At 53.0% G+C, this 27,312-nt stretch overlaps 1 protein-coding gene across 1 annotated transcript; it reads left to right on the top strand.

Moving 5' to 3' along the window:
- Nucleotides 1-213: 213 nt before the first annotated feature.
- On the top strand, nt 214-26,489 carry LOC103628426 (bZIP transcription factor 12). Its single transcript, XM_008648629.3, has 2 exons — nt 214-792; nt 26,163-26,489. The coding sequence occupies exons 1-2, from the start codon at nt 214-216 to the stop codon at nt 26,487-26,489; spliced, it is 906 nt and encodes a 301-aa protein (XP_008646851.3).
- The last annotated feature ends 823 nt before the right edge of the window (nt 26,490-27,312 follow it).

Genomic DNA, 27,312 nt, shown 5'->3' with positions numbered 1-27,312 from the left:
GAGCCGGCCATCCTCAGGGCGGCGCTGGGCTCCGGCAAGCTGCGCATCGAGGGGTATTGTAGATTCATATCAGCGGGACACCCGCAAGGCCGCAAGAAGAAACAGCGCAGCAACAAATACGCCGAAGAGTGGAAAGCGAGAGCCTGTGTTGGTCGACTGTGAGTTTTCCCCCTTTCGCCTCTCTTGCTGGGACGTGGGTCGCGGCCCCGGCGCATGGCGTCGTCACGGGTGATGGCGTCGTCATCTCCGCCGCAGCACGCCGGGGCGGGCTCGTCCGCGGACCTCGCGCGATTCAAGAGCAGCGGCGTTAGATCGATGAACATGGACGACATCATCCGTAACATCTACGACCCCGAGGCCGTCAACGCTGCCGCCGCCGAAAGCGCCGGCGTCGGCCCGGCGGAGCCCTCCCTGGCAGCCCCGGAGGCTGCGGCTCGGCGGACGTCGGAGGAGGTGTGGAAGGAGATCTCCGTCGCTGGAGGGCTCCCCACGCCCGTCCTCCCTATCCCTCCCGCCGCCAGCTCCGGCGGCAGCGGCGCCGTGGAGATGACGCTAGAGGATTTCCTTGCCAGGGATTCCTGCGGTAGGGCGGCGGTGATGGAGGGGAACATGGCGCTGGGGTTCCCTGACGGTGACAGAGATGCGGCAGGGAGAGTGGCGGGGGGAGTGGGCGGCGTGAGGGGAGGCGGGAAGCGGGCGCTTCTGGACCACGCGGACTGCGCCGTGATGCAGCGGCAGAAGCGCATGAAGAAGAACCAAGAGTCCGCAGCGAGGTCCAGGGACAAGAAACAGGTAAGAGCAACTCCAAGAGAAACCTTAAAATAACACTAAAGACATTTATTGGTGAAAAACATCGCAGATCCATTTTCATTCCCCTTCGGATGCAGCGACGTGGCCTTCTGTTCATCCTTCAAGCTAGCGGCTAAAGGCATGAAACTGGGTGTTTAGGGTAGGAACGTGGCTACTTGTGTTTGTGTCTGATTGGGGTCGCAGGAGGAATCCATGATTAGCATCGCTGATGCTTTGTGTCAGTCTCCAAACACGGAGGTTTATGTTTCGCTTTCATGTCCAATGGTTCTGTCTTTTTTTGATCCATTCATGTCCGATTCATTAGACAAGGTAAATCCATCTAAAATTTTACCACATATGTTACTTTACTTGTGCACTTGGTAGTAATCGTGCATTCTATCTCTATGTAGAGAGATTATGCATAATGTGCGTTATAGATTTTTGGAGTTTGCTATCAATGTCAATTACTGGAGTTTACTAGCAACTAAATTATTACTGCTTCCTAAATGCAACAGTTGTCTTGATGAACTTTTCCTTCTCAACTTCATATCTCTCAGCCTAAGTCTATATATGAAGTTTAGTTGGTTAGTCTATTTAGTTCAGTTGGTTAGATAAGAATGTGACAATTTTAATTTCCCCACCCTCTTGCTTAGTCTATGTGCCTTTGTGTTGAATCTACATAGTTCTTATTATTATCCATCCATACATGGCGGCTCGCTCATTAATTCGTTATGGCGCTTTCAGAATTGAAACTTGTGCCTTGAGAACTGAAGCTCACTCATAATGTTTACCAAATTGCAATACCTTGTTCAGTTTGTGCATAGTACCTGGGATTTGATATGAATACTTCAGGTTACTTAATTTTAGTCAGTGTCAGCTTGTGGTCAATTTCAGTGTATATTTTCTGAAATTGACCATTTGGTTTTCAGTTAATGTTAGTTTCAGTCAGTGCCAGCTTGTGGTCAATTTCAGTTTTGTTTAGTAGGGATGACCAAGCGATGCACAGGAGCTATGAACAACGATGACTACCGACCTGCAGCACATACGAGCCCATGACACAAACGAGTTGGCCCAAATAGGCAAGCCATGACCTACGGGATCTGTTTCAAAATTATTAGGGATTAGTTATTAGCAGTCTGATGTGGATTTAAATTGTTTTTAGCGAGAATATTTTTTCATCAGCCCCAATAAGACGTTTTAGCAAACAAATTTTTAGTGTTCTTTTGGAGTTGCTCTAAGGGGTAAAAGTTGAAAATTTGCATATCCTGATATAAATTTCTACTGGTGAGTGCTGGCTGCTACCATACCATCTCGTCTGCGACGGTCGTTTGAAGCTGACGGTCTTGGTTTTGGTGTTGATTGAGTAGCTAATTCTGAGATTGGCCATCTGATTTCTGAGATGAGCTCCCATGTTCATAATATTTGCGTTGTGCTAAATGAGGTATAATCCATAGGTGCTTATGCTCCAATTCTTTTTTGGTGACCATCTAAAATAGAAAACAGCAGGACAATTGCTATGTCATCAAACATGATCATCATCAGTACTAGGGTTTCTTTAGGCCATGTTATTAGTCTTGACCTGTCTAGGCAGCATTGATGCATGTTCATGTGTTCTTTTTCTTAAACTGTCAGTCATTATTTGACTATGTTGTATTGCTGTTGGCATGTACCAATATTTCATGGCAAATCTTATATCCCAAGTTTTTTATATGCTCAACTGGCCGCACTTGAAGAAATCTTATATCAGTTTGAGGAAAAACTCCAAGCTGAAAGAGAGGAAGCTGCTAGGAAGTAGGAAGAGTTGCAAGCACAACTACAAGCTCAACAGGCCGCACTTGAAGAAAACCAAAGTTTGCTGCGCCAGACCCAAGAGGAAGTGAAGGGGATGCATACCAAGTTTGAAGAGACCAATGCACTGCTACGAGCTGTCCTGAAACTTCAGAAAGATTGAGGTAGGGATGCATACCAAGTCTGAGGATGATGCCTTTGCTTAAGGTTTTTCTACCTTGCTAGAACATATCTGTGGTTAGAACTTTGTCAGAGCTACGTGCAATCTGTTTGAATGCTTCAAACCTTTGTGGTGGAACCTTTGTATGTTTGAACCTCTGTTGTGGAAGAACTAGTGTGCTAGAATTGTGTATGACTTGTGATGAGAATGTTGTGTATGATGGCTTTTCTGTGTATTATGATTCTGTGAGCTATCATGAGAGCTCAGTGTGTCATCACTGTATGGTCACTGTATGTGGGTGCCATAAGTGACGATCCCAACATTAGGTGACGCGTTGACTGGAAAAAATGTGACAGATAACACCGTCATATATAGCACCAATATGTGACGGACGAACGTAGCCGTCACAAAAGGTGATGACATTATGTGACGGTACTCTGAACAGTCGTCACAAGGTACATAATGTGACGGTCGTTATATGACGACCCTTATGACGCAACATTTTCGTCATAAGATGCTTTTTATGACAAATTTTGTACTAAACATGACACTTTACTTTTGTCATACAAAACCATTTTTTTGTAGTGAGTCCACTCTCCTGGTAAGCACCTCCACTCCACCACCAGTAATATCACAACACCACATGACACAGATTCTGCTCAAGACTCTACCCATTCATATATCGCCATTCTGACCACTATACTAAATATTTGTTGGTATACTTGCTGGTTTGTATGTTTGCTTGTTCATGTTGCATAGTTATCAGAGCGTTCGTGCCGTCTTGTGAAGGTCGGATCTGCAAGTCTACGCCAGGCGGTGGAGCTAAAAGCCAGTTCCTCGAGCTCCCCCCTTTCGCCGGATAAGCACGGCAAGCTCACTGGATCACTTTGATGCATAAATTACCTATGCTTTTTCAACCACAACCCTAAACCTATTATTTTATGCATGATATGATTTTGAGACAAGTTATTATGGCCACCCAGCTGCTTGCCGCAATTAATCTTTATACTCCTTGATATCTTTGTTACAAATGATTTGAGAAAAGGTGTGAGTTTTCAAAAGAAAATGCTTTTCAAAATGGGTATGATGAAGTGTTGTCACCCTTATCACCTTTTGAATGGGATGATCAGGGACTCCCTGGTTTAGGGGAGGGCCTCAGGTGTTGGCTCAGCCGGGTTAGGTGTGAGCAGAAGGATTGTCCCCTCATATAAGGACCGGTTTGTCATCCTTCACTACCAGTACTCATGACAAGTACAACCACTCGAGACTGTATGGGCAGTCACTCAATCTGAACTCGTACGGTCCAAACCCCAGGGTATGATGGCTGGGGAGCACCGGGAGGATAAGGAGGGGGGAATGTTTTGTCCGGTTTGGACATGGCGGTGGCCTGACTCCTTCCGATATAACCGTTAAGGTAAGGACGTACAAGGAAAGAGAGAGATTCAGCATTCGGGTCTCACGACGGTGAGATTGCAGAAACTAGACTAGTGGGTAAAGTGTACACCTCTTCGCAGAGTTCAAACCTATTCGAATAGTCCGTGTCCACTGAAATGGACGAGTCTGGTGTGGTATGAAAATTAGTGTTTTGTTTTCCAAAAATGCTTTTGAAAAGTGGTTTTAAAAGGTCCGGCGGTTGAGCCGTGAGCTATGGTGGACAGGAAGTTTAGTAGCTGTTTTTGAAAATGAAAACCAGTGGGAAACTGCTGAGATACCTAGATGGTTTAGTCCAGGGGATTTTGTTCTAATATTGAAAAACTTCCTGCTCCTTTGGGATAGGATGCGCTTTGAAAAATACAAAATGTTTTACAAAACAACCCTGCATAAAAAATTGATGTTTCTACAAAATATCCTGAGCTCCACATATTCCATGCATTATATCTGATTTCCCCATTTCATGGGTGAAGGTGGGCTGTGGAGTACGTAAGTACTCACCCTTGCTTATTTGTTGTTTTTCAGAGAAGGAGATCGCTGATCGGGTAAGAGTTATGCTTGTTCCCAACCTTGCCTATGGCTGTTGGACCGCTGATTTGCTTCGCTGTGTATATCGGGCTGCTTCAGCCCCACTCTGATGATATGTCCCGAGTTGTGGACCAACTCGTAAAGTTGATCGCCACCTTTATAGGTTTGTCTCGTTTAAGCAGATCTGGAATCATATGTTGTATAAATGTGTTTACTAGCCTCCTGGGACTAGTAATTGTATCACATTTGAGTCCCAGAGGACTGGGGAGCTACAATTTCGTGCACCTTCGGCTTTATCATCGGACATTTTCCGAAGCCTCTGCTTTCTTGGTCTGAAGGACGGGTCCACATTGAGTGAATGCTCAATGACGTATCTATTGACACCACAAAGATCATTAGCTGTCCAAGCAAAGACATCTTTGTTGTTGAACAAGAATCTTAGCAAAGTCTTTTCCTGTTCACCAGATAGCTGAGATCCCAACAATACTTTTTGCTCTTCTATGTCTTCACACAAGAGCATAGGCTTCTACTGATCTACTGAAGCAGCCTTCTATCTTTTGTGCTTATACTGCTGATAAGCTTCGGCTTCATCTATATTATGAATAGCCTTCGAATCCGTCCAACTCCCTTCAGCCCTCCTGGCGGCTTCTTGACTCTCGTGTACAACAATGGGCCCTTGTTCCGAAGGTATCTTCATGCAAAGATATGCTGGATGAAGTATTGCTTCGAAGGCATTAAGCGTCCCTCGACCAATGATTGCATTGTATGGATACTCCATGTCAACAATGTCAAAGATAACCTATTCTATTCTTGTGTTGTGAACATAACCGAAGGTAACCTGCTTTGTTATCTTGCCAAGTGCCACAATCTGTCTTCCTCCGAAGCCACAAAGAGGGTGTGTTGCATCATGTATCTTGTCCTCTGCCTCTTGCATTTGCCTGAAAGCCTTTGCAAAGATGATATCCGTTGCACTGCCTGTGTCTACCAAGACATTGTGGACCAAAAATCCCTTGATGACACAAGATATGACCATTGCATCGTTGTGAGGATAATCCTTGAGCTGAAGGTCTTCCTGAGAGAAGGTAATTGGAATGTGAGACCACATGGACTTGATGAAGGGTCCTTGCACCCCAACATGTTGTACTCTTCTCTGCGCTTCTTTCTTCTGCTTCTTGTTGGGTGGTTCAGAACTTGAGCTGCCTGTGATTAGGAGCACCAGCTTTGTGGCCGAAGGTGCTACAGCTTGGTTGTTTTGCGAAGCCATCGTCGCAACTGTGGAAGTGAGTTCACCGGAGGTGGGCACCAATGTTGGTCACTTGTTCTCAAATGCTATTAAAGACAATGTTGGTCACTTGTTCTCAAATGCTATCAAGAACAAAGCAACACAATTGTTAATGATTAAAGACCTTCGTCCATCGATTCATTATCTCCTTTCGGGTTTAATGATCTTCAGACGAAGGTCATGAAGGACATACCTTCATCATCTTAGCAAACAAATATAAATGGACATATAAGAAATATAAAATTATATAAATAATAATGGTATATCAATAGATTATTTATATTCTCCTTTCATAAACATGAATAAATATTCGTAATATTCACATTACATTAAACCTTCGGCTTGTCAGAAGGTGAAAATGCGAGTGTGACGCAAGAGTGATTACAATCCAGCGTGAATAGTACGGGGGCACTGTTCATCTATTTATAGGCACGAGACGTGATCCGGACAAAATTACATCCATGGCCCTATTAACTAATTATAATCATAATGTAAACTTGTCGGGGACCATAATTAGGGGTACCCTCAAGACTCCTAATTCTCAGCTGGTAACCCCCATCAGCATAAAGCTGCTAAGGCCTGATGGGTGCGATTAAGTCAGGGATCGGTCCATTCGAGCGACTCGATCACGCCTCGCCCGAGCCTAGCCTCGGACAAGGGCAGCCGACCCCGGAGGATTTCCATCTCGCCCGAGGCCCCCCTCCTACGGCGAACATATTTCCGGCTCGCCCGAGGCCCTTCCTTCGTTAAGAAGCAACCCTGACTAAATCGCCGCACCGACCGACCAAATCGCAGGAGCATTTAACGGAAAGGTGGCCTGACACCTTTATCCTGACGCGCGCCCCCCGGTAGAGCCGAAGTGACCGCCGTCACTTCGCCGCTCCACTAGCCGGCCTGACAGAAGGACAGCGTCGCCTGCGCCACTCCGACTGCAGTGCCACTGGACAGAGTGAGACTGACTGGCAGTCAGGCACTGCCAAAGGCACCATAGGAAGCTCCGCTTCGCCCGACCCAGGGCTCGGACTCGGGCTAAGTCCCGGAAGACGGCGAACTCCGCTCCGCCCGACCCAGGGCTCAGACTCGGGCTAAGTCCCGGAAGACGGCAAACTTCGTTCCGCCCGACCTAGGGCTCAGACTCGGGCTAAGTCCCGGAAGACGGCGAACTCCGCTCCGCCCGACCTAGGGCTCGAACTCGGGCTAAGTCCCGGAAGACGGCGAACTCCGCTCCGCCCGACCCAGGGCTCGGACTCGGGCTAAGTCCCGGAAGACGGCGAACTCCGCTCCGCCTGACCCAGGGCTCGGACTCGGGCTAAGTCCCGGAAGACGGCGAACTCCGCTCCGCCCGACCCAGGGCTCGGACTCGGGCTCAGCCCCAGAAGACGACGAACTCCGCTTTGCCCGACCCCAGGGCTCAGACTCCGCCCTGGCCTCTGCCGACGGCCTCCGCCTCGCCCGACCCAGGGGCTCGGACTCGGCCTCGGCCATAGAAGACAGACTCGACCTCGGCTTCGGAGGAGCCTCCACATTGCCCAACCTAGGGCGCAGGCCAGCCACGTCAACAGGAGGCGCCATCATCACCCTACCCCGAGCTGACTCGGGCCGCAGGGAACAAGACCGGTGTCCCATCTGGCTAGCTCTGCCAGATAGGCAATGATGGCGTCCCGCATACTCCGTGACGACGGCGGCTCTCAGCCCCCTTACGGAAGCAAGAGGACGTCAGCAAGGACTCAACCGCTCCGACAGCTGTCCCTCCGCCAGGCTCCATCGCTCCTCCGACGGCCACGACATCACACCAGGTGGGTGCCAAAATCTCTCCGGCTGCCACATCGGCATGTACTTAGGGCGCTAGCTCTCCTCCGCTAGACACGTAGCACTCTGCTACACCCCCCATTGTACACCTGGATCCTCTCCTTACGCCTATAAAAGGAAGGACCGGGGCCCTCTTAGAGAGGGTTGGCCGCGCGGGGACGAGGATGAGACAGGCGCTCGCTTGGAAGCCGCTCGCTCCCTCACCCGCGTGGACGCTTGTAACCCCCTACTGCAAGCGCACCCGACCTGGGCGCGGGACGAACACGAAGGCCGCGGGATTCCCACCTCTCTTACGCCGGTCTCCGGCCGCCTCGCTTCTCCCCCCTTCGCGCTCACCCTCGCGCTCGACCCATCTGGGCTGGGGCACGCGGCGACACTCACTCGTCGGCCCGAGGGACCCCCCGGTCTCGAAACGCCGACAGTTGGCGCGCCAGGTAGGGGCCTGCTGCGTGTTGACGAACAGCTTCCTGTCAAGCTCCAGATGGGCAGTCCCCAGCAACCTCTCCAACCCGGGACGGTGCTCCGTTTCGGGAGTCTTGAGTTCATGTCCTTCGACGGCAGCTACGACATGATACTCCTTCCACCGCCGCGCGACAACGACAATGGCGGCCGACAGCCCGCCCGCCGGCGGCGGAATCGACGACGTCTTCCCCGTGTGGTGGAAGAATAACCTCCGAGCTTGTCCCGCTTTCTTCCCCGTCGACGGAGGGAAAGGCAGGGCAACCAAGGCCAAGCAGGAGGCAGCGCCTCGTTGGCTGTCGAGCGAGTCGACAGCGCCGACACCCCAACGAGGGGCGCACCGGGTATCGACTTCGCGCTTGAGACGAAGACAAGCGCCGTCTCCCCGCGACACGCCAATCCCGAGCAAGCAGACGACGCCAGCGCGCTCGCGGAGAGCCTGCTGGACGTCACCCTCGTACCTGAGATGACGATGCAGTCAGTCCTCGACGTGACTTCATCGCCGCTCGTCGACCAAAAGGTACCGACCGATTCCCATCCTACGTCATTCGGATTCAGCCTCAACCCGCCTAGCGACCTTGCTTTGGCGGGCGCTCTCGTAGAGGCAAGTCCAAACCCTCTAGGGTTTCGCATGCGGTCGCCTTGGGACCGGTTGACGGACGTCTCGACCTACGGGCCCTCTGGGTCCGAGGAAGACGACGACCCCAGCATCTGTTGGGATTTCTCTGGACTTGGCAACCCAAGTGCCATGCGGGACTTCATGACCGCATGTGACTACTGCCTCTCCGACTGTTCCGACGGTAGCCGCAGCCTCGACGACGAGGACTGCGGCCCAAGCCGCGAATGTTTCCACGTCGATCTAGGGGGTCCCTCCGAAGGCAATCATCTCGGCATGCCGGAGGATGGTGATCTCCCTAGGCCGGTGCCTCGCGTTGACATCCCACGGGAGCTAGCTGTGGTCCCCGTTCAGGCGGGGGGCCATGACCCACAGCTCGAGCAGGTCCGCGGGGTGCAGGCCAGGCTCGATGAGGGAACAGGAGCGCTTGAGCCGATCCGCCGGGACGTCGGGCAGGCATGGGCGGGCCAACCCCCGGCCGGAGAAATACGTCATCTGCCCCAGGGTTTCCAGCACCGCGTCGCCGACGACGCCAGGGTCAGGCCGCCACCCGCATCTAGTGGGGTCGGCCAGAACCTGGCTGCAGCAGCGATGCTTCTCTGCACGATGCCGGAGCCATCAACCACCGAGGGTCGGCGAATCCAGGGGGAGCTCAAAAATCTCCTGGAAGGCACCGTAGTTCGACGGGCCGAGAGCTCTGCCTCCCGAAGGCAGGGATACCCCTCGGAACCTCATGCCGCGACTTCCCGATTCATGCGGGAAGCCTCGGTCACCGTGCGCACGCGCAACACCGCGCCTGCGGCCCCGGGCCGCCTCGGCAACGAGCACCATCATCGCGACCGTCGGGCCCACCTCGACGAGAGGGTGCACCGAGGCTACCACCCCAGGCGTGGGGGACGCTACGACAGCGGGGAGGATCGGAGTCCCTCGCCCGAGCCACCCGGTCCACAGGCCTTCAGCCGGGCCATCCGACGGGCACCGTTCCCGACCCGGTTCCGACCCCCGACTACTATCACAAAGTACTCGGGGGAGACGAGACCGGAATTGTGGCTCGCGGACTACCGTCTGGCCTGCCAACTGGGTGGAATGGACGACGACAACCTCATCATCCGCAACCTCCCCCTGTTCCTCTCCGACACCGCTCGCGCCTGGTTGGAGCACCTGCCTCCGGGGCAGATCTCCAACTGGGACGACCTAGTCCAAGCTTTCGCCAGCAATTTCTAGGGCACGTACGTGCGCCCCGGGAATTCCTAGGACCTCCGAAGCTGCCGGCAGCAGCCGGGAGAGTCCCTCTAGGACTACATCCGGCGGTTCTCGAAGCAGCGCACCGAGCTGCCCAACATCACCGACTCGGATGTCATCGGCGCGTTCCTCGCCGGCACCCCCTGCCGCGACCTGGTGAGCAAGTTGGGTCGCAAGACCCCCACCAGGGCGAGCGAGCTGATGGACATCACCACCAAGTTCGCCTCCGGCCAAGAGGCAGTCGAGGCTATCTTCCGAAAGGACAAGCAGCCCCAGGGCCGCCCACCGGAAGATGCTCCCGAGGCGTCGACTCAGTGCGGCGCCAAGAAGAAAGGCAAGAAGAAGTCGCAAGCGAAACGCGACGCCGCCGACGCGGACCTTGTCGCCGCCGCCGAGTACAAGAACCCTCGGAAACCCCCCGGAGGTGCCAACCTCTTCGACAAAATGCTCAAGGAGCCGTGCCCCTATCACCAGGGGCCCGTCAAGCACACCCTTGAGGAGTGCGTCATGCTTCGGCGCCATTTCCACAGGGCCGGGCCACCCGCGGAGGGTGGCAGGGCCCGCGACGACGACAAGAAGGAAGATCACCAAGCAGGAGAGTTCCCCGAGGTCCGCGACTGCTTCATGATCTACGGTGGGCATGCGGCGAATGCCTCAGCTCGGCACCGCAAGCAGGAGCGCCGGGAGGTCTGCTCAGTGAAGGTGGCGGCGCCAGTCTACCTAGACTGGTCCGACAAGCCCATCACCTTCGACCAAGCCGACCACCCCGACCACGTGCTGAGCCCGGGGAAATACCCGCTCGTCGTCGACCCCGTCATCGGCGATGTCAGGCTCACCAAGGTCCTTATGGATGGAGGCAGCAGCCTCAACATCATCTACGCCGAGACCCTCGGGCTCCTGCGCGTCGATCTGTCCTCCGTCCGAGCAGGCGCTGCGCCCTTCCACGGGATCATTCCCGGGAAGCGCGTCCAGCCCCTCGGACGACTCGACCTTCCCGTCTGCTTCAGAACGCCCTCCAACTTCCGAAGGGAGACCCAAACGTTCGAGGTGGTCGGGTTCCGAGGAACCTACCACGCGGTACTGGGAAGGCCATGCTACGCGAAGTTCATGGCCGTCCCCAACTACACCTACCTGAAGCTCAAGATGCCGGGCCCCAACGGGGTCATCACCGTCGGCCCCACGTACAAGCACGTGTTCGAATGCGACGTGGAGTGTGTGGAGTACGCCGAGGCCCTCATCGCCGACCTGGAGAGCCTCTCCAAAGAGGTGCCAGACGTGAAGCGTCACGCCGACAACTTTGAGCCAGTGGAGACGGTTAAGGCCGTCCCCCTCGACCCCAGTGGCGACGTCTCCATGCAAATCCGGATCGGCTCCGGGCTCGATCCCAAATAGGAAGCAGTGCTCGTCGACTTCCTCCGCGCGAGCGCCGACGTCTTCGCGTGGAGTCCCTCGGACATGCCCGGCATACCGAGGGATGTCGCCGAGCACTCGCTGGATATTCGGGCCGAAGCCTGACCCGTCAAATAGTCTCTGCGCCGATTCAACGAGGAGAAGCGCAGAGCGATAGGCAAGGAGATCCACAAGCTAATGGCGGCGAAGTCCATAAAAGAGGCGAAAAGCGTCAAGCTCAACCCCGAAAGGTGGATCCTCGGGGTGCCCCAGGGCATGGTCTTGGGGTTCATCATCTCCAAGCGGGGCATCGAAGCCAACCCGGAGAAGATCGCGACCATCGTACAGCACCCCGAGCCCTTGCTGGGGGCACCCGGGGGCTACACGCACCCCCGGGAAAGGCCGCTTGTCATCGCCAAAGTTCTAGAGCCCGGAACGTACAAGCTGGCCGGCGGTCAAGGCGAGGTCTACGGCAACGCTTGGAACATCCGACAGCTATGTCGCTTCTACCCTTAAGATGTTTTCAAGCTGTTCGTATACCTCGCTCCCACACAAGTTTCAGTCGTCAAGGAAGGGTCAGCCTCGCCTCGGCGGAGCCCGACCCTCCCTCGGGGGCTAAAAAGGGGGGAACCCCTCTGCGTCAAGATTGGGTGTAACTCTCCGCATCCAAAATTTTCGGTCAAAAAGGCTTTTGCGTTCTCCCAGCTATGTCAGAAGCAAGGCCCCAAGGAGCGAACGTGGGTGCATGTAAGTGGCAAGGCCGACTGAGCCGAGGAATTCCTATGCCTCCGGGTTAGGGACACCTCACTCATCACCCGCCACGAAAAATGACCCCTACTCGGGAAGCCACCCTGTTATTGACAGGCAAAGCCGGACACACAAAAATAAAACGAAGAGGAGTACGACTTCATGCAATGGAAACAAAGTGTTCAGGCCTCAGCGGCCGCAGAAAGACACACGCGCATCCAACAGAAAATGTTCCAACGGAGTTAGGCGTCGCCTTGGGAAGGAGCCGCGCCTTCAGCTCCGTCCCCGCCTTCGGTAAAGTCCATCTCGGCTTCCGACGACGGCGCAGGGGGGAGGATCTCCGCCTCAAAGGTGGTCGCCATCACTGCGCTCGGACCCGCGGCGACCGCGTCGAGCCGCTGGACTTCTGCCAGGGCAGCTTCGTCTTCGTCAGGAAGACAATACCCCTCACTAACCCGCTCCAGGTCCACAACGTAGTGGGAAGCGAGCACCGCGAAGGCCCGCCTGACGCCGTGGTGTAGCGCCTCATGGAGTCTACCGCGCACGTGATCACCCAAGGCTTGAAGGCGACTTTGAGGGGAGCTTCCTGAGGGAACGTCGCCGGAGCCAAGGATCCGATAAACGTCCGAGACGGCTTCGGACATGGCCACGTGGTCGGCCTCCCTCTGCTCGGCCGCCCTGGCAAGCGCCTCGGCAAGTGCCTTGGCGGACTCATCAAGGGCGGACTCGAGCTCTGCGAACAGCCAGAAGAAAGATCTCAAACACAAGCAGAGGAAACAAACAGGAACGAGAACCAAGGATGGCCAAGGCGTACCTCCGGCTCGAGCACGCTGCTCCGAGGCCGCGACCTGGGCTACGGCTAAGTCGGCTGCAAGGGTTTCGGCCCGGCTTTCGGCCTCGGCAGCCCGGCCCCGAGATTGGTCCCGCTCCTCGACGACCCGGTCGAACTCCGACCGCTGCCGTTGCGCTTCTGCGCGCGCCGCGGCCGCCTCCACGCGCGCCGCTGCCGCCTCGGCTCTCAGGTCAGTGCAGAGCAACTGGAGGTCCGCTACCTCGGCACCCTGCTGAGAAAGGCGCGCAGTAGCCCCGACGAGCGAGGTCCTCAGGGATCGCAGCGAGCCCCAAACGTCGACCTCGCAGCGGATGAACGACGACTTGGCGGCGCTCCGATCCGTCAGATCCTGAGGGAAGGAAGCGGGGCGTCACGAAGAACGCCTCGGTCACAGAAGAGAAAAGGTATGCCTGAAACCGTTACCTGGAGGATTTTGGGGACGTCCCTGCAGAAAACCTCCAGCGACGACCGGAGCGACCCCACCGTTGCTTCAGCACACTCGCGGAGCTCATCCCAGGACTGGTCCTCCCGTTCATCGTCGAGAACGAAGACGGGGTCCGAGGCCTCACGGGTCCAGAACCAGAGCAGCTGGCGCCGGCCCTCGGAGCTCTGCCGCACAGCGACGAGGCTGCCGCTCGGCGGGACGGATCGCGCCTCCACGCCCCCCTCTTCCGAGGCACCAAGCGCCGACGCATCAGCCGTCTCGACGTCGGCAGCAACCGGTCGCTCTGCGACTGGGACGGCGGCGACTTCGGTAGCGGCAGGCGCCGGCATGGCCGGCACGTCCGGTGGGCTCGGGACCATGTCAACGTCAGCCACCTCCCCTATCACAATAGCCGCCTCGGCAGAAGAGCCAGCCTCGGGAACCTGAACCACGGCGACCGGTGCCGCCCGAGCCCCCTGCGGTGGAACGCCTTGCGGGAGGGTCGGCTGAACGGCAAGGCCCGGAGCGGCGCTGGCCGCACAGGCCGGCGTCGTCTTAAGGGCCTTCCGGGGTGCCAGGTCGGTTAGGCCATGGCTTCGCTTGCTGAGGGAAAAAGAAAAATCACGGTCGGGACATAAGAATGGAAAGCCAGGACGAAGACATTCCGAGATACTTACCCGCTCCGGGCCATGATCCACCGTGCCTGGGGGGAAGTCTCTTGGATCCCGGCCCCCGGAACCGCCGTCGAGGTCCGCTTCGCCTGCAACTTCGGCACCACCCTTGCTTTGGACGCCCGGGGGGCAGATTGCCCAGGCACTGTCGCGGTGACCTGAGGATCGCCTCCCTGCGCTGCCGGCGCGAGCGGCGGCTCTCGGGGAGCAGACGCCCTGGCCTGGCCCCCCGGGGTCACCTCAGCTCCTCCAGCCGAGGGGTCAGGTGCCCTCTCGGGTTGCCCCCGCCCCTCGGGCCGGGACCCCGACGCCCCGACTCCGGGGACTGACGGCGTCAGCCCGCTCGGGGGCTGGCTTGACGGCTCCTGGCCAAACCCCAAGCCGGGACTGAGGCCAAGGCGGGCGGCCATGTCGTCCTCCTCGTCATCATCTTCATCATTGTCGTCGTCGTCGGGCGTTTCCGGCGACGGCTCCCTCGGGAGCCCCTCCCTCTCCTGCCTGCGACGGAGCTTTTCCAAGGCGTCTCGAGCCCGCCTCCGCTCGCAGGCCCAGGCCTTCTCCGCGTCCTTCTTCTTCTTCTTCTCCTCCGCGGTGACCCGCCGCGCTGCTCGGTCCACCGCGTCCTGCGGGACCCGTGGCAGGGAAGGCTTGTGCCACCCCACCTCCTGAAAAAGGGGGAAAAACCCCGATCATAAGAACCAGGAGCAACCCGATGTATGAAGAAGGAAGGAGCGGACACTCACCAGAGTCACGCACCCTCGGTCGGGGCGCATCAAAAGCTGGGAGAAGGCGTGGGGGTCCGGCTTCCCCAACGCGACGGACACCCGCCATTGGAGGGCGTCGAAGGGAAGAGGATCAGGGGACATCCGCGAGCCCTCCCAGTCAGCCACCGGGGTCATCTCCAAAAGCGACAGCCATCGCTCCGCCAAGGGAAGCACCCTCCGACGGTGGATGGCGGCAATCACTCCCACAGCTGTGAGTCCCCCCTTCCGCAACGCCTCCAAGGCCTGGAGAAGGGGTTCGAGGTTCTTCTGTCTTTCGTGCGGGGTCCCGTGGCGCCAAGCGTCGGTGGCAGTGGTGACTACTCGCTGGGAGAATGGCGGGAGCAACTCGCCGTCATTCTGGAGGTAGAACCACCAGCGCTGCCACCCCTTGTTCGAGGACGCGAGGATGGCAGGAATATACAGCGATGCCCGCGACTGCCTCAGCAGGAGGGTGCAGCCACCGGCCCGCATCGCTGCGCGGACTTTCCTTTCCCCCGTCAGCGAGGCAAAAAGCTCCGCGAAAAAGAGATGGGTCCACAAATCCCAATGGGGGGCGATCCCCAAGTACCCCTCGCACACCGCTACGAAGATGGCGGCCTACGAAATGGAGTTGGGGGTGAGGTTGTGCAACTCCACCCCATAGTGGTACAGGATCGCCCGCATAAAGCGGCCCACCGGCACACCGAATCCCCGCTCGTGGAAGGAGATGAAGCTCACGATGTACCCCGGCGGTGGGGACGGAGTGGCTCCGCCCACGGGAGGAATCCATTCCGGTCGCTGCTCATCGGTGAGAGGGCGAAGCAAACCCTCGCCGACCAGATCCTCCAGATCACTCGCCGTCACCGTGGAAAAAGGCCATGGATCGCGCGGCGGGATGATGGTCACCCGGTCAGCCATCACTGAGCGGAAGGGATGGCGGCGCAAGGGGCAGGAAGGGCGGTTTCCTCTTCTCTAGCTAAGTCTCTCGGGTTGCGAAAACCTAAGAGGGAGGCAGGAAGCGGAGCAAAGAACCGTAACCATACCCTCTTTCGGGTATATAATGACCAAGGCGAGGCCGGTTCCAACGTTCCGCCCGGATCGGACGCGGGATTCAAAAACGCGAAGCGAAACAGCCGTTCCTCGAACGGCTCGCGCACGCGCAACGGCCGCCCCGCCAACCACTCGCCCCGTCGCATTAACTCCGCGGCGGGACAGGCGGCGCTTCTGGCAGGAGAAGCGGGCGACGCTTCGCCTTCGCCGTAATAACCGCGCCAAAAAAGGTACGCCGCGTCATTCGATTTCGTATCCTTTTCCTTTTTTCCTCTTTCTCTCTCTCTTGCAACAGGGACCGGGAAAGGGATACCCCGAAAAGGATCCTTCCCCGTGAAGGAACCAGGCTCCGAGCCTCCCTACTGATCAGAGGTTCGAAGGCTAGCCCCCCGAAGGGTTCGACAGCCGCCTCAAATCGCGTGGGCCCTACACCCACTACTGGTCAGAGGTTCGAAGGCCGGCCCCCCGAAGGGTTCCACGGCCGCCTCAGGCTACTCGGGCTCTGCGCCCATTACTGATCAGGGGTTCGAAGGCTGGCCCCCGAAGGGTTCACAGCCGCCTCAGACGCCGAGCGAGGGATGACCATGGGTATGTTCGATACATAACCAAGGCTCAGGCTGCGCTCCCGAGGTACCCTAGGACATTTCCGAGACCAGCGGGAGCGATCTTGTAACGAAATCCCATCAGAGGGAGGCATCGAGCCCTCGGACCCCGTCGCTAGGGGACCGGGTCCGGCAGATCACCCACAGGTACTTTTGGGCGTGCCTCTGGGCCCCTAGCCGACCCCTAACGAACGGGGCACGGACGTCCACTCGGATTACCCGCTTGCAGCTCACCGGAGACACCATGTTCGGCGCCCATCGAGGCAACATGGCGCTTTCCCCCCCTCCTCCTTGCGGAAAGGCGACGCAGGGGCGTATGTAAAAAAGCCGAGTCTGTCCCTGATCGCCCTCTCGCCCTGTGCAGAGGCTCGGGGGCTGCTCTCGCAAACCCGGCTTCGGCCAAACCGTTGACAGCGTCAACATACCAGCCCGAGAACTTGGGACCCGACCGTACACCCGGGCTACGGCCAGCTCGCATGAGGGAACAACCAGACCAGCCGAAGCATTACGCGAGGCATTAAGACCTCGAAGGAGTGAAACCACTCCTCCGAGGCCTCGGGGGCTACACCCGGCGGGTGCGCTCGCGCGCACTCACCGGAACAAAATGCAACCGAGGAAGGCTGGTCCCCTTGCAAAAACGTGCGACGGAAGCCTCCAAGCGAGTGCTAACACTCCCTTCGAGGCTCGGGGGCTACTATCGGGGACCATAATTAGGGGTACCCTCAAGACTCCTAATTCTCAGCTGGTAACCCCCATCAGCATAAAGCTGCTAAGGCCTGATGGGTGCGATTAAGTCAGGGATCGGTCCATTCGAGCGACTCGATCACGCCTCGCCCGAGCCTAGCCTCGGACAAGGGCAGCCGACCCTGGAGGATTTCCATCTCGCCCGAGGCCCCCCTCCTACAGCGAACATATTTCCGGCTCGCCCGAGGCCCTGCCTTCGTTAAGAAGCAACCCTGACTAAATCGCCGCACCGACTGACCAAATCGCAGGAGCATTTAACGCAAAGGTGGCCTGACACCTTTATCCTGACGCGCGCCCCCCGGCAGATCCGAAGTGACCGCCATCACTTCGCCGCTCCACTAGCCGGCCTGACAGAAGGACAGCGCCGCCTGCGCCACTCCGACTGCAGTGCCACTTGACAGAGTGAGACTGACAGGCAGTCAGGCCCTGCCAAAGGCACCATAGGAAGCTCCGCTTCGCCCGACTCAGGGCTCGGACTCGGGCTATGTCCCAGAAGACGGCGAACTCTGCTCCGCCCGACCCAGGGCTCGGACTCGGGCTAAGTCCCGGAAGACGGCGAACTTCGCTCCGCCCGACCCAGGGCTCGGACTCGGGCTAAGTCCCGGAAGACGGCGAACTCCGCTCCGCCCGACCCAGGGCTCAGACTCGGGCTAAGTCCCGGAAGACGGCGAACTCCGCTGCGCCCGACCCAGGGCTCGAACTCGGGCTAAGTCCCGGAAGATGGCAAACTCCGCTCCGCCCGACCCAGGGCTCGGACTCGGGCTAAGTCCCGGAAGACGGCGAACTCCGCTCCGCCCGACCCAGGGCTCGGACTCGGGCTCAGCCCCAGAAGACGACGAACTCCGCTTCGCCCGACCCCAGGGCTCGGACTCCACCCTGGCCTCTGCCGACGGCCTCCGCCTCGCCCGACCCAGGGCTCGGACTCGGCCTCGGCCATGGAAGACAGACTCGACCTCGGCTTCGGAGGAGCCTCCACATCGCCCAACCTAGGGCGCAGGCCAACCACGTCAACAGGAGGCGCCATCGTCACCCTACCCCGAGCTGACTCGGGCCGCAGGGAACAAGACCGGTGTCCCATCTGGCTAGCTCCGCCAGATAGGCAATGATGGCGTCCCGCATACTCCGTGACGACGGCGGCTCTCAGCCCCCTTACGGAAGCAAGAGGACGTCAGCAAGGACTCAACCGCTCCGACAGCTGTCCCTCCGCCAGGCTCCATCGCTCCTCCGACGGCCACGACATCACACCATGTGGGTGCCAAAATCTCTCCGGCTGCCACATCGGCATGTACTTAGGGCGCTAGCTCTCCTCCGCTAGACACGTAGCACTCTGCTACACCCCCCATTGTACACCTGGATCCTCTCCTTACGCCTATAAAAGGAAGGACCAGGGCCCTCTTAGAGAGGGTTGGCCGCGCGGGGACGAGGACGAGACAGGCGCTCGCTTGGAAGCCGCTCGCTCCCTCACCCGCGTGGACGCTTGTAACCCCCTACTGCAAGCGCACCCGACCTGGGCGCGGGACGAACACGAAGGCCGCGGGATTCCCACCTCTCTCACGCCGGTCTCCGGCCGCCTCGCTTCTCCCCCCTTCGCGCTCGCCCTCGCGCTCGACCCATCTGGGCTGGGGCACGCGGCGACACTCACTCGTCGGCCCGAGGGACCCCCCGGTCTCGAAACGCCGACAAAACTATTAAGGACTATATAGTATTTTCCTCTTTAAGTCGGTATCGTCCTTCGGTTTTATCACAATACCAAGCCAAAGCTCTTTCAGTCATAGCTTCGGCTTTTGTTCGCATCATCTTCGGCTTATACCTTCGTATCACACATGCCTTTGTACTGTCTTGCCGAAGGTGTTTTTGCCTTGAGAACCTTCGACGGAGGAGAAGACCCCTACACACCATAATACCAATTTCATTTCCATACATTAATATCAATAATGAGTGACATCAAAATTATCAAGTTGAGCGGTAGAACAAATTTGCGAAGCATAGTATTTTCCTAGGGTAATCAAGGAATACAGTTGGTAAATCTAGGAAATCCTTAATTAGGAAAATCCCATCAAATTATGCAATATATCCAGAAAGTAAACATTATTATATGCATTAATTGGGTACAAATGGAATATGCAGAGGGAGAATCCACTTGCCTTGCTCAAAAGTTTCATGTGGGTCGTCCTCGAACGAGTTTGGTTCGTCTACCTCACAGTCCATTTCTATCATAGATTTGCGTATCGTACATACAAAAGAATACGTACGCCAAATAAATAAACATACACCATTACAGGGATAATCATTCACCATTACATACACATATACTCATAAATACGTCTTAAAGCGTAAATACTTATTAATTCATTATAACTGCTATCGTGAGTCATTATTGGTGAAAAAATATGAGTTAGTGATTTTGTCACTAGTTCTATCTAGTAAAATATAAATAAACATATATTAACAATCTTTATGGAAAATAATTACCAATTATTTTTTTATTACTAATAATAGACTTCTAAGTTTTATCCCTTTTATTTCTAAATAAAAATTATGCATATAGCTAAGAATGGTTTATTTATGATTCTTCTAACATTAATATTCTAAGAATCAATATAAATCATTAATTGGACTTTTAATAACATAAACATGGTTATTTTGACATAAACAAGTATTTTACTAATTCTAAGAAATTAAGTGCTATACTTATGAACACATGTATTTTGACTTAGAGAAATCTATTTTCATCGGTCCGAAAACACGTGGGCTAGTATTTTCTTCTACTCTTCATACCAATAAATTTACACTTACAAATACTACTACAATTATCGTTCCACATACACTAAAGCGAAGTTAAATTTGTAAACATTCTCTAGTATGAAAATCACCAAGGTAGTGAATAGTGACAATATTCATTTTTAAAATTATAAAATCATGCACATATCCAAAATATTGTTGTGGGGTTCGATTTCGGCTATACGTATACATCGGAGTCTCTTTTCTCAACTGAAAATCTCAAAATTAAATTTATTAACACGCAGGGACCAAAATGCAAAACTCGCATTCTTCTACCTTGGGTTCTTGCTTGTGCGCAGGGAGGGACTCAGCGTCAAGTAGAGGGGAACGGGCGCGCAGGGACCGGGCAAACGACAAGGCACAACTGGGACGGAGCAGCGACAACGACGAGGCTCGGCGGTGTTCAACGCGGCCGGGGCACGACACCGGCATGGTTCCGGCGGACGGTCCGAACTCGGCGCGACGGCGAGAGAGAGAACGAGGAGGGAGTGAGGGAGCTCGGGTGGGGGAGGGAGAGCTCTGTGGGCGCGGCCTCGGCTTTTATAGAGAGAGGAAGGGGAGAGGAGAGCCGGGGAGAGGGAGAAACGGCCAGCCATGGCGCCATTAATGGACATCAATGGTGGCCTCTGTAATGGGGAGGTAATGGGGAGGAAGAAAGGGAAACGGCCGCCGGTTCGAGTGCTCCAATTACGCCCGAGCCGAGGAGTCACGGTCATTGAAGCAGGGTGCGGGCGACCGGGGCGGTGCTCGGCCGGCTGGGCGCGGTGGCGTGCGGCGCGCACGCGCCCTGGCGGCTGCGCGGTTGGGGAAGGAGAGGGAGTGGAGGGAGAAGGGGCCTGTGGGGCCCACCTGCTAGTGAGAGGAGGGGAGGGGGTTTTGGGGGCGGTGGCGGCTTGGTTAAATGGGCCTTGGCTTGGCCGGCTAGGGTTAGGGTTTCGATCTTTCTTTTCTATTTCAAAATGTACATAAATATATTTTAAAAATTCTAAACAAATTCACAATAATTATACCAAAATTATTTATAACTAAAATATTTATTTTTAGACCAATAATTATTATATTATTTAATTGGATTTTCATTAAGAAGAAAATTTCTACTAAACATCCAAAATCAAACATAAATAAAATAAAAAAATTATTCTAGATGCAAAATAAAAATCAACCATTATAAAGAAAATTTATTACCATAATTATCATTAATAATATTAAATGTATTATTTTAGTTGATGGTTTTTATAGTGTTACAATCGACTTTTCTTCCACCGCGGTTAGTATTCTGGTGAGGTTAGGAGCGCCGGTTATATAGTTCACAAGCCAGGGTTTTTTCTGCAATGTCAGTGACTCAAATATATAGTAGCCCAGGGACCCGTCTGTAAGGAACGCAGGAAAAATACGCCAGGGACCCAAGCGCAAAGTGGATTTCCGTTTCCATTTAAAATTCAAATCCTTTTTAATCAACAACAGGCTTAGAAAAAGCATAACTTGAGTATTATTCATCCAAAATTTGTCAAACCAATTTTGCTAGGCTCTGCATAATGTAATCTACCAAGTAAAAATAGTAGAATCCATATTTCCTATAGTACTTTTAGAGTTCTGATTTAAATAGAAAAACAACTTAAACCTTGGAAATAGGGAAAAGGGTAGAAAAACTTTTAGACTAAGCTTGAGAAAATTTATGGAGATATTTGAACAGTAGTTACACTATTTAAAAATGTTAAGTACCCCAGTACCGAAGATTAAACAAATTTTATCCCTTAGGATATGTTTTTATCCAAACCTTGAAAAAATAGAAAAGGGCACTAAAAATGAAAACCAGAGAGCAATATTATTTTTCTAGCATGATTAAGTGATAAAGCTCATGAGAAAAATATATGGAACCCTAGGCCAGTACTGATCTCGAAGTTATGATTTTATTTTGGTATTGAGTACTTAAGAAAAATAATGGTTAAAAATAATAGGACTTATACAACAGTAATGAGGAAAATCTAGTAGACCCTTGACCACTATTGTACCACTGTAAAAATAGTAACCACCCCAGAATATCACAGTAAGTGGGTTAAACAAATAAAACTAGGAAATTGCCAATACTTCAAATAATTAAAAATAAAGAGTAAAATTGGGAAACAGTAAGCAACCCTATTTTCCCTAAGTGCTTATGATGTGTATTATAAGGGAAACATATAAAACTAAGGTAGTTGTACAGTGGAATACACCCCACTCCTGCCCCATGAGAAATATTATATATTCCAAGAAATCATACAACCCATTCCCTTTAAGTAAAAATAACCAACTTTAGGAATGATTGCTCATGCGCAAAGAAGAAACTAGAAAAATTGGGAAATGTATTTTTTGACATTTTTCAAATAGAGTGGCAGTAGAAAGCACTCACTAAGCCCCCAAACTTTAGAAAATCACCATTAATTAACCATCAGGTATTTTTGGCTAAAATTTAGAATAGAATCATATTATCACCCACAAACACCAGCAAAAATAAGTATTAGGGCAGAATCCATTACTACTCAAGGGTTGTAGTTCAAACTACCCCTCTGCCTTAGATTTTAATATTTTTGTACAGAGAAAACCACTTCCAGTTTAGGCCTCAAGTTTTGAGATAGACTTGTGTAGGCCAATAGGAAGCCACTGTAATTTTTATAGGATTTTTGGAAATTTCTAAAACAGAGGCGTAGTTCAACCTACCCTATAAAAGACCTTAAAAGTTAAAAAAAGAGAGGAAGAAATCCTTGAAACCTAGTATGCACTTTAGACATGTACAAATGGATAATTATGTTGCATTCATACTCATAAATTTGCATTCATTAGATTGCAATCTCGCGGATGGAGTGGACGTCTTGATTAAAGAGCTAGAGCCACATCAAGGAGAAGCTCGGGAACCAGCTCCCAAACTCGTCGCCGAAGAATCTCCCGCTACACCCACAATTGAAGGCAAGCCCCAGTTTTATATATAACCGTTTATATATGCTATTTTACTACACTTACTTTTTGTAGGGTTGTAATGTGCACTTAAGTGTAGGAGTTGGTTGAAACCCTAGTTGCATGAACTCAGGATTCCTTTTTGAGATGGATACTAGTATGTTAGGTCAAGTAGCTGCTTTGCTAATTTAGGGATCTTGGTAGAAGTCGAGTGATTTTTCGAGCACTCGCGCGAGGTCAGGAATTGATTGTATTCATCTTGATAACGGGATCTATGATGGTCTATGGACTTGGATCCAGGGTGGATGCCTTGTCCATGAGACGGGAGTGGAATTAAGGATTAATGTGCGGATACCTGAGTCAAGTGTTTGAACGTACTAGACACATGTCGGGAAATATGGTAACCGATAAGCCTAGTACCTGATTGAACCTGCCCGTAGACTTTACTCCTCACTGGACGTGAGACAGAGTCTCCCATGCTAGCTATGGTGGGTACAAGTGCGGCCGTTGCACGGCGGCAGCCGGGGACAATTGGAGCATTGTACGCCAAGGCCGTGAGCCCTGTTTTGTTGCCAGGGAATCGATGGGGACGGCTAACATGTGTGGGGACGGAGTGCCCCTACATGTCGTGTGTTTAGGTTTACCTTGCAAGGTTAAAACTCGATTGGAATTGTCTGCTTCTCACAGCTAATGAGACTGCTTGACCCCTTGTACTGCATCGAGTAAAAAGTGAAATGAGGATTCTTGAGATAACATGTTGATTGCATTAAATGCTTGTTACCATGTATGCTTAGAGAGGAGCAAACATAGCTTAACTAACTGTGATAGAACTGGAAAAGCTAAAATTGTTTTTAGACTTAGCTAGTGCTTTTGGCAAACCAAACCCCTCAGCCAAATAGCTTCATGGTCTAGATGTAGAGGAGTAGACTCCTCACACCGGGTAAGTCCAGCTGAGTATTAGTATACTCAGCCTTGCTTGTGGCATCATTTTTATAGGTACACTGTAGGACATGGTTGATGGTATGACATGGCCCTCCACCCTGCCACCGGGTTGGACGGTCGAGTGGGATGTCGCCTCGGCAGGAGAGGACCAGGAGGAGTAGTGGGCTAGGCCTTGCCCTATTCCTCAGCACCGATGTTGTTTATTATTCGCTGCACTATTAAGAACTTGTTATCTTTTATCAAACTCTGATTTATGTAATAACTCCAGTACTTTAATTTGGGGTTTCATGTTTATTGTATTCTCTCTGAGTCTCACCATCGTGTGAGCTAATGGTACTCGATCCTTGGTAAGTGGCTCTATCGGACGAGATCCGAAGAACTAAACGGTTTATTCCGATTTAAGTGTGTTGCTGCCTTTAAGGTGCGACTTGGGCACTTAAGCTAGAATAATTCGGGTAGTTCTACCACAGCTGGTATCGGAGCGAATACCATTATAGAGAAATTAATAAATCATGAATACCAACCTTTTAAAAGTAAAAATTTGCTTAGAAACCAGTGTTGGATCGTCATGACTAGAACGCGAGACCTAGGACGAAAGGCCTTAAGAATGGTGGGGTAGATAGGCATGCCTATGATCGATGAGAGGACGTTCATTCAAGCATGCATGCATTATAAAACATGAATAATTAAAAGTTGAAGAGAATGCATTGAATTATGACCCCTAACAACATTAGTTAAAAATGGGTAGCAAGAAAATGAGTTGGAATAGATAAATCTATGTTGATCCACCTCCTTTCAACTTAAGCACACTTATCTCCTTACCGCTACCGTAGCACTTACACTTAACCCTCTTTCACAGATGTCTTCACCCACCCCCACCGATGGAGGAGACACTCGCTTCAGCTTTGACTACCTTTCCCGAAAGGGCTTTCCCTCTATCTTGTGGGAGGTGCTCTGCTCCACTAGATACCCCACACCCCCTCTGACATGGTGCAGTTGTATGAGGAGCATCGGGTGCCACGTTGTAGGGTTTGGCTGACCTTGGAGTCTCACCCTCTGCAGCCTGGGTGGCGTTCCCTAGATTCCAAGACTGTCGGCTTCAGGGCGGATGACACCACTGATGCCGCAACACTAAAAGCTTTGACGACCTTCTGTGGATATCACCCCCTAGAGATGATGATGCACCCACTTGGACTCTTCCCCGCCAATAAGAGGGATGACCCAATGTGGTGCAACAGAGTGAGTCACGCGAAGGATGTGTGGGCCATGCATCCCGACCAGGTTGGGAGGATCACCGTCCAGTGCATGAGCGCACTGTACCGCCTGTAGGCCTTGCAAAGCGACACCATGACACACCTCACTGGGCTCGCTCAGGCTACAAAGATCACCCTCGACAATCGAGAGGACTTCGTAGTCGACTTGTCTTTGGAGTTGGTGGAAAAAGATCTACAGGTGGAACAAATGAACCAGCGCATCCTGACTCTGGAGTAGCAGGTGGAAATCCGGGATAACACCATCGATATCCTAGAAATCCAGCTCCACGATGTGCATGAAGAGCTTGTGGAGGCCAACACTCACCTAGAAATGCACCACCAAGACATGAACCCTAATGAGGCAGGCAGCAAGGGAGAGGAGGATCCCGAGGAAATAGAGCCAGCTTCCGGTCCGAACGCGGCTCCCTCCGGAGTGCCCCCTTCACCAGCATCCAGCGTTTCCTCTACCAATCATGGTTAGACGGCTTAGATTTAACATGTTAGGAGAGTGGGAAGACCACGTAAGCTTAGTTTTTGGTACCAACTTTTGAACTAGGCTTTAGGGTGGATCCCCTAATGTGTTGTAAACTGGGAAAACTTTATGAACGATGCAATGAATGAATGAATGTTATCTCGTTTGGTTCGATGTAATTTTATGTCATTTTTTCTTCTCATGATATCAAGTCTCTGTTCGGAACCATGAATCGAGGTAACAACGACAGAATTTCTATTTCAGATGGAAGCTAGACCTCGTCGCGGGCAGAACGAGCAGGTTCCCCTGCCACCTCCCCCAGCTCCCACAATACAGGAACTTATGGCTTAGCAAAATGAGATCCTGCAGCAGCTGGTGCAGTGTCAGCCCTACCCTCAGCAGTTTGGTGGAGGCCAGCAGCAACGCCCACCGGGTGTAGCTACATATAAAGAGTTCTTGAGCACCCAACCATCGTAGTTCACCAAGGTGGAGGACCCGCTGGACGCCGATGTGTGGCTCAGGGTTGTGGAGTCTAAGTTCCCACTCCTCACAGGAGCTTGCCCTGACGCCGCAAAGACTCGCTTCGCCGCACAGCAGCTCCGTGGACCTGCAAGTACGTGGTGGGACCATTTCCACGTCATGTTACCTGCTGACCACGTGGTGACGTGGGAGGAATTCAAGACAACTTTCAGAGGACACCACATTCCTGCAGGGATACTGGATCACAAGCTTAATGAGTTCTTGGCACTGACTCAGGGAACCCACACCGTGCTACAATATGGCCAGGCCTTCAATGACCTGTGACAATATGCGGGTTATCATGCAACTTCAGATGAGAAGACGAGAGACTGTTTCCAAAGAGGACTCAACACAAGCTCTGTGAGCGCCTCAACACTGTTCGTGCTGACAGCTACAATGAACTAGTCAACCTTGCCATTTCACAGGAAGACTGCATCGTAGCCCACTGGGTAGAGAAGAAGAGAAAAGAACCAATGTCAGGTTCCTCAGAGGTTCCGGATTGTCTCCAACAATCAAAGCAGGGATTCCATAAGCAAGCAGGGAGATGGGTCATCAGGCCGCTGCCGCAGTTGCAAGCACCCAACCGTTTCCCCACTCCCGCTCTAAGGAATAATCAGCCCCAAAGACAGCCGCAGCAGCAATTCTGCCAAGGGAACGAAAACAAATGCTTCATGTGTGGCAACACAAGCCACTATGCCAAAGATTTCCCATGGAATCAACCAAGATAGATGCCAACACCTAACCAAGAAAAGGGGAGGAAATAAAAAGTGCAAGCCAGGCAAGGGAAGCTCAACTTCACTACTTTGGAGGAGCTACCTGAGGGAGCGCCCGTCATGACTGGTACCTTTTCCGTTTTAATCAACCTGCATTGATTCTCTTTGACTTTGGTGCATCACATAGCTTCATTAGCCAGAAATTCAGTGTCAAATGTCAACTGCCTTTCTACCATACCCAAGGGGCTATCATGATCGCAACGCCGGGAGGCAAGATTGCGACCAATCAATTAAATCAAAATGTGCCTATCCAATTGTGGAGCAAAATCGTCAAAACCACCTTCCTCATTTTGGGGATGGATAATGTGGATATCATTTTGGGAACTGATTGGATG

The sequence above is a fragment of the Zea mays genome, chromosome 5 (genome assembly GCF_902167145.1).
Source record: "Zea mays cultivar B73 chromosome 5, Zm-B73-REFERENCE-NAM-5.0, whole genome shotgun sequence".
In the NCBI taxonomy this organism is placed as follows: Eukaryota; Viridiplantae; Streptophyta; class Magnoliopsida; order Poales; family Poaceae; genus Zea; species Zea mays.
This window is presented reverse-complemented; position numbering and strand designations above follow the sequence as displayed.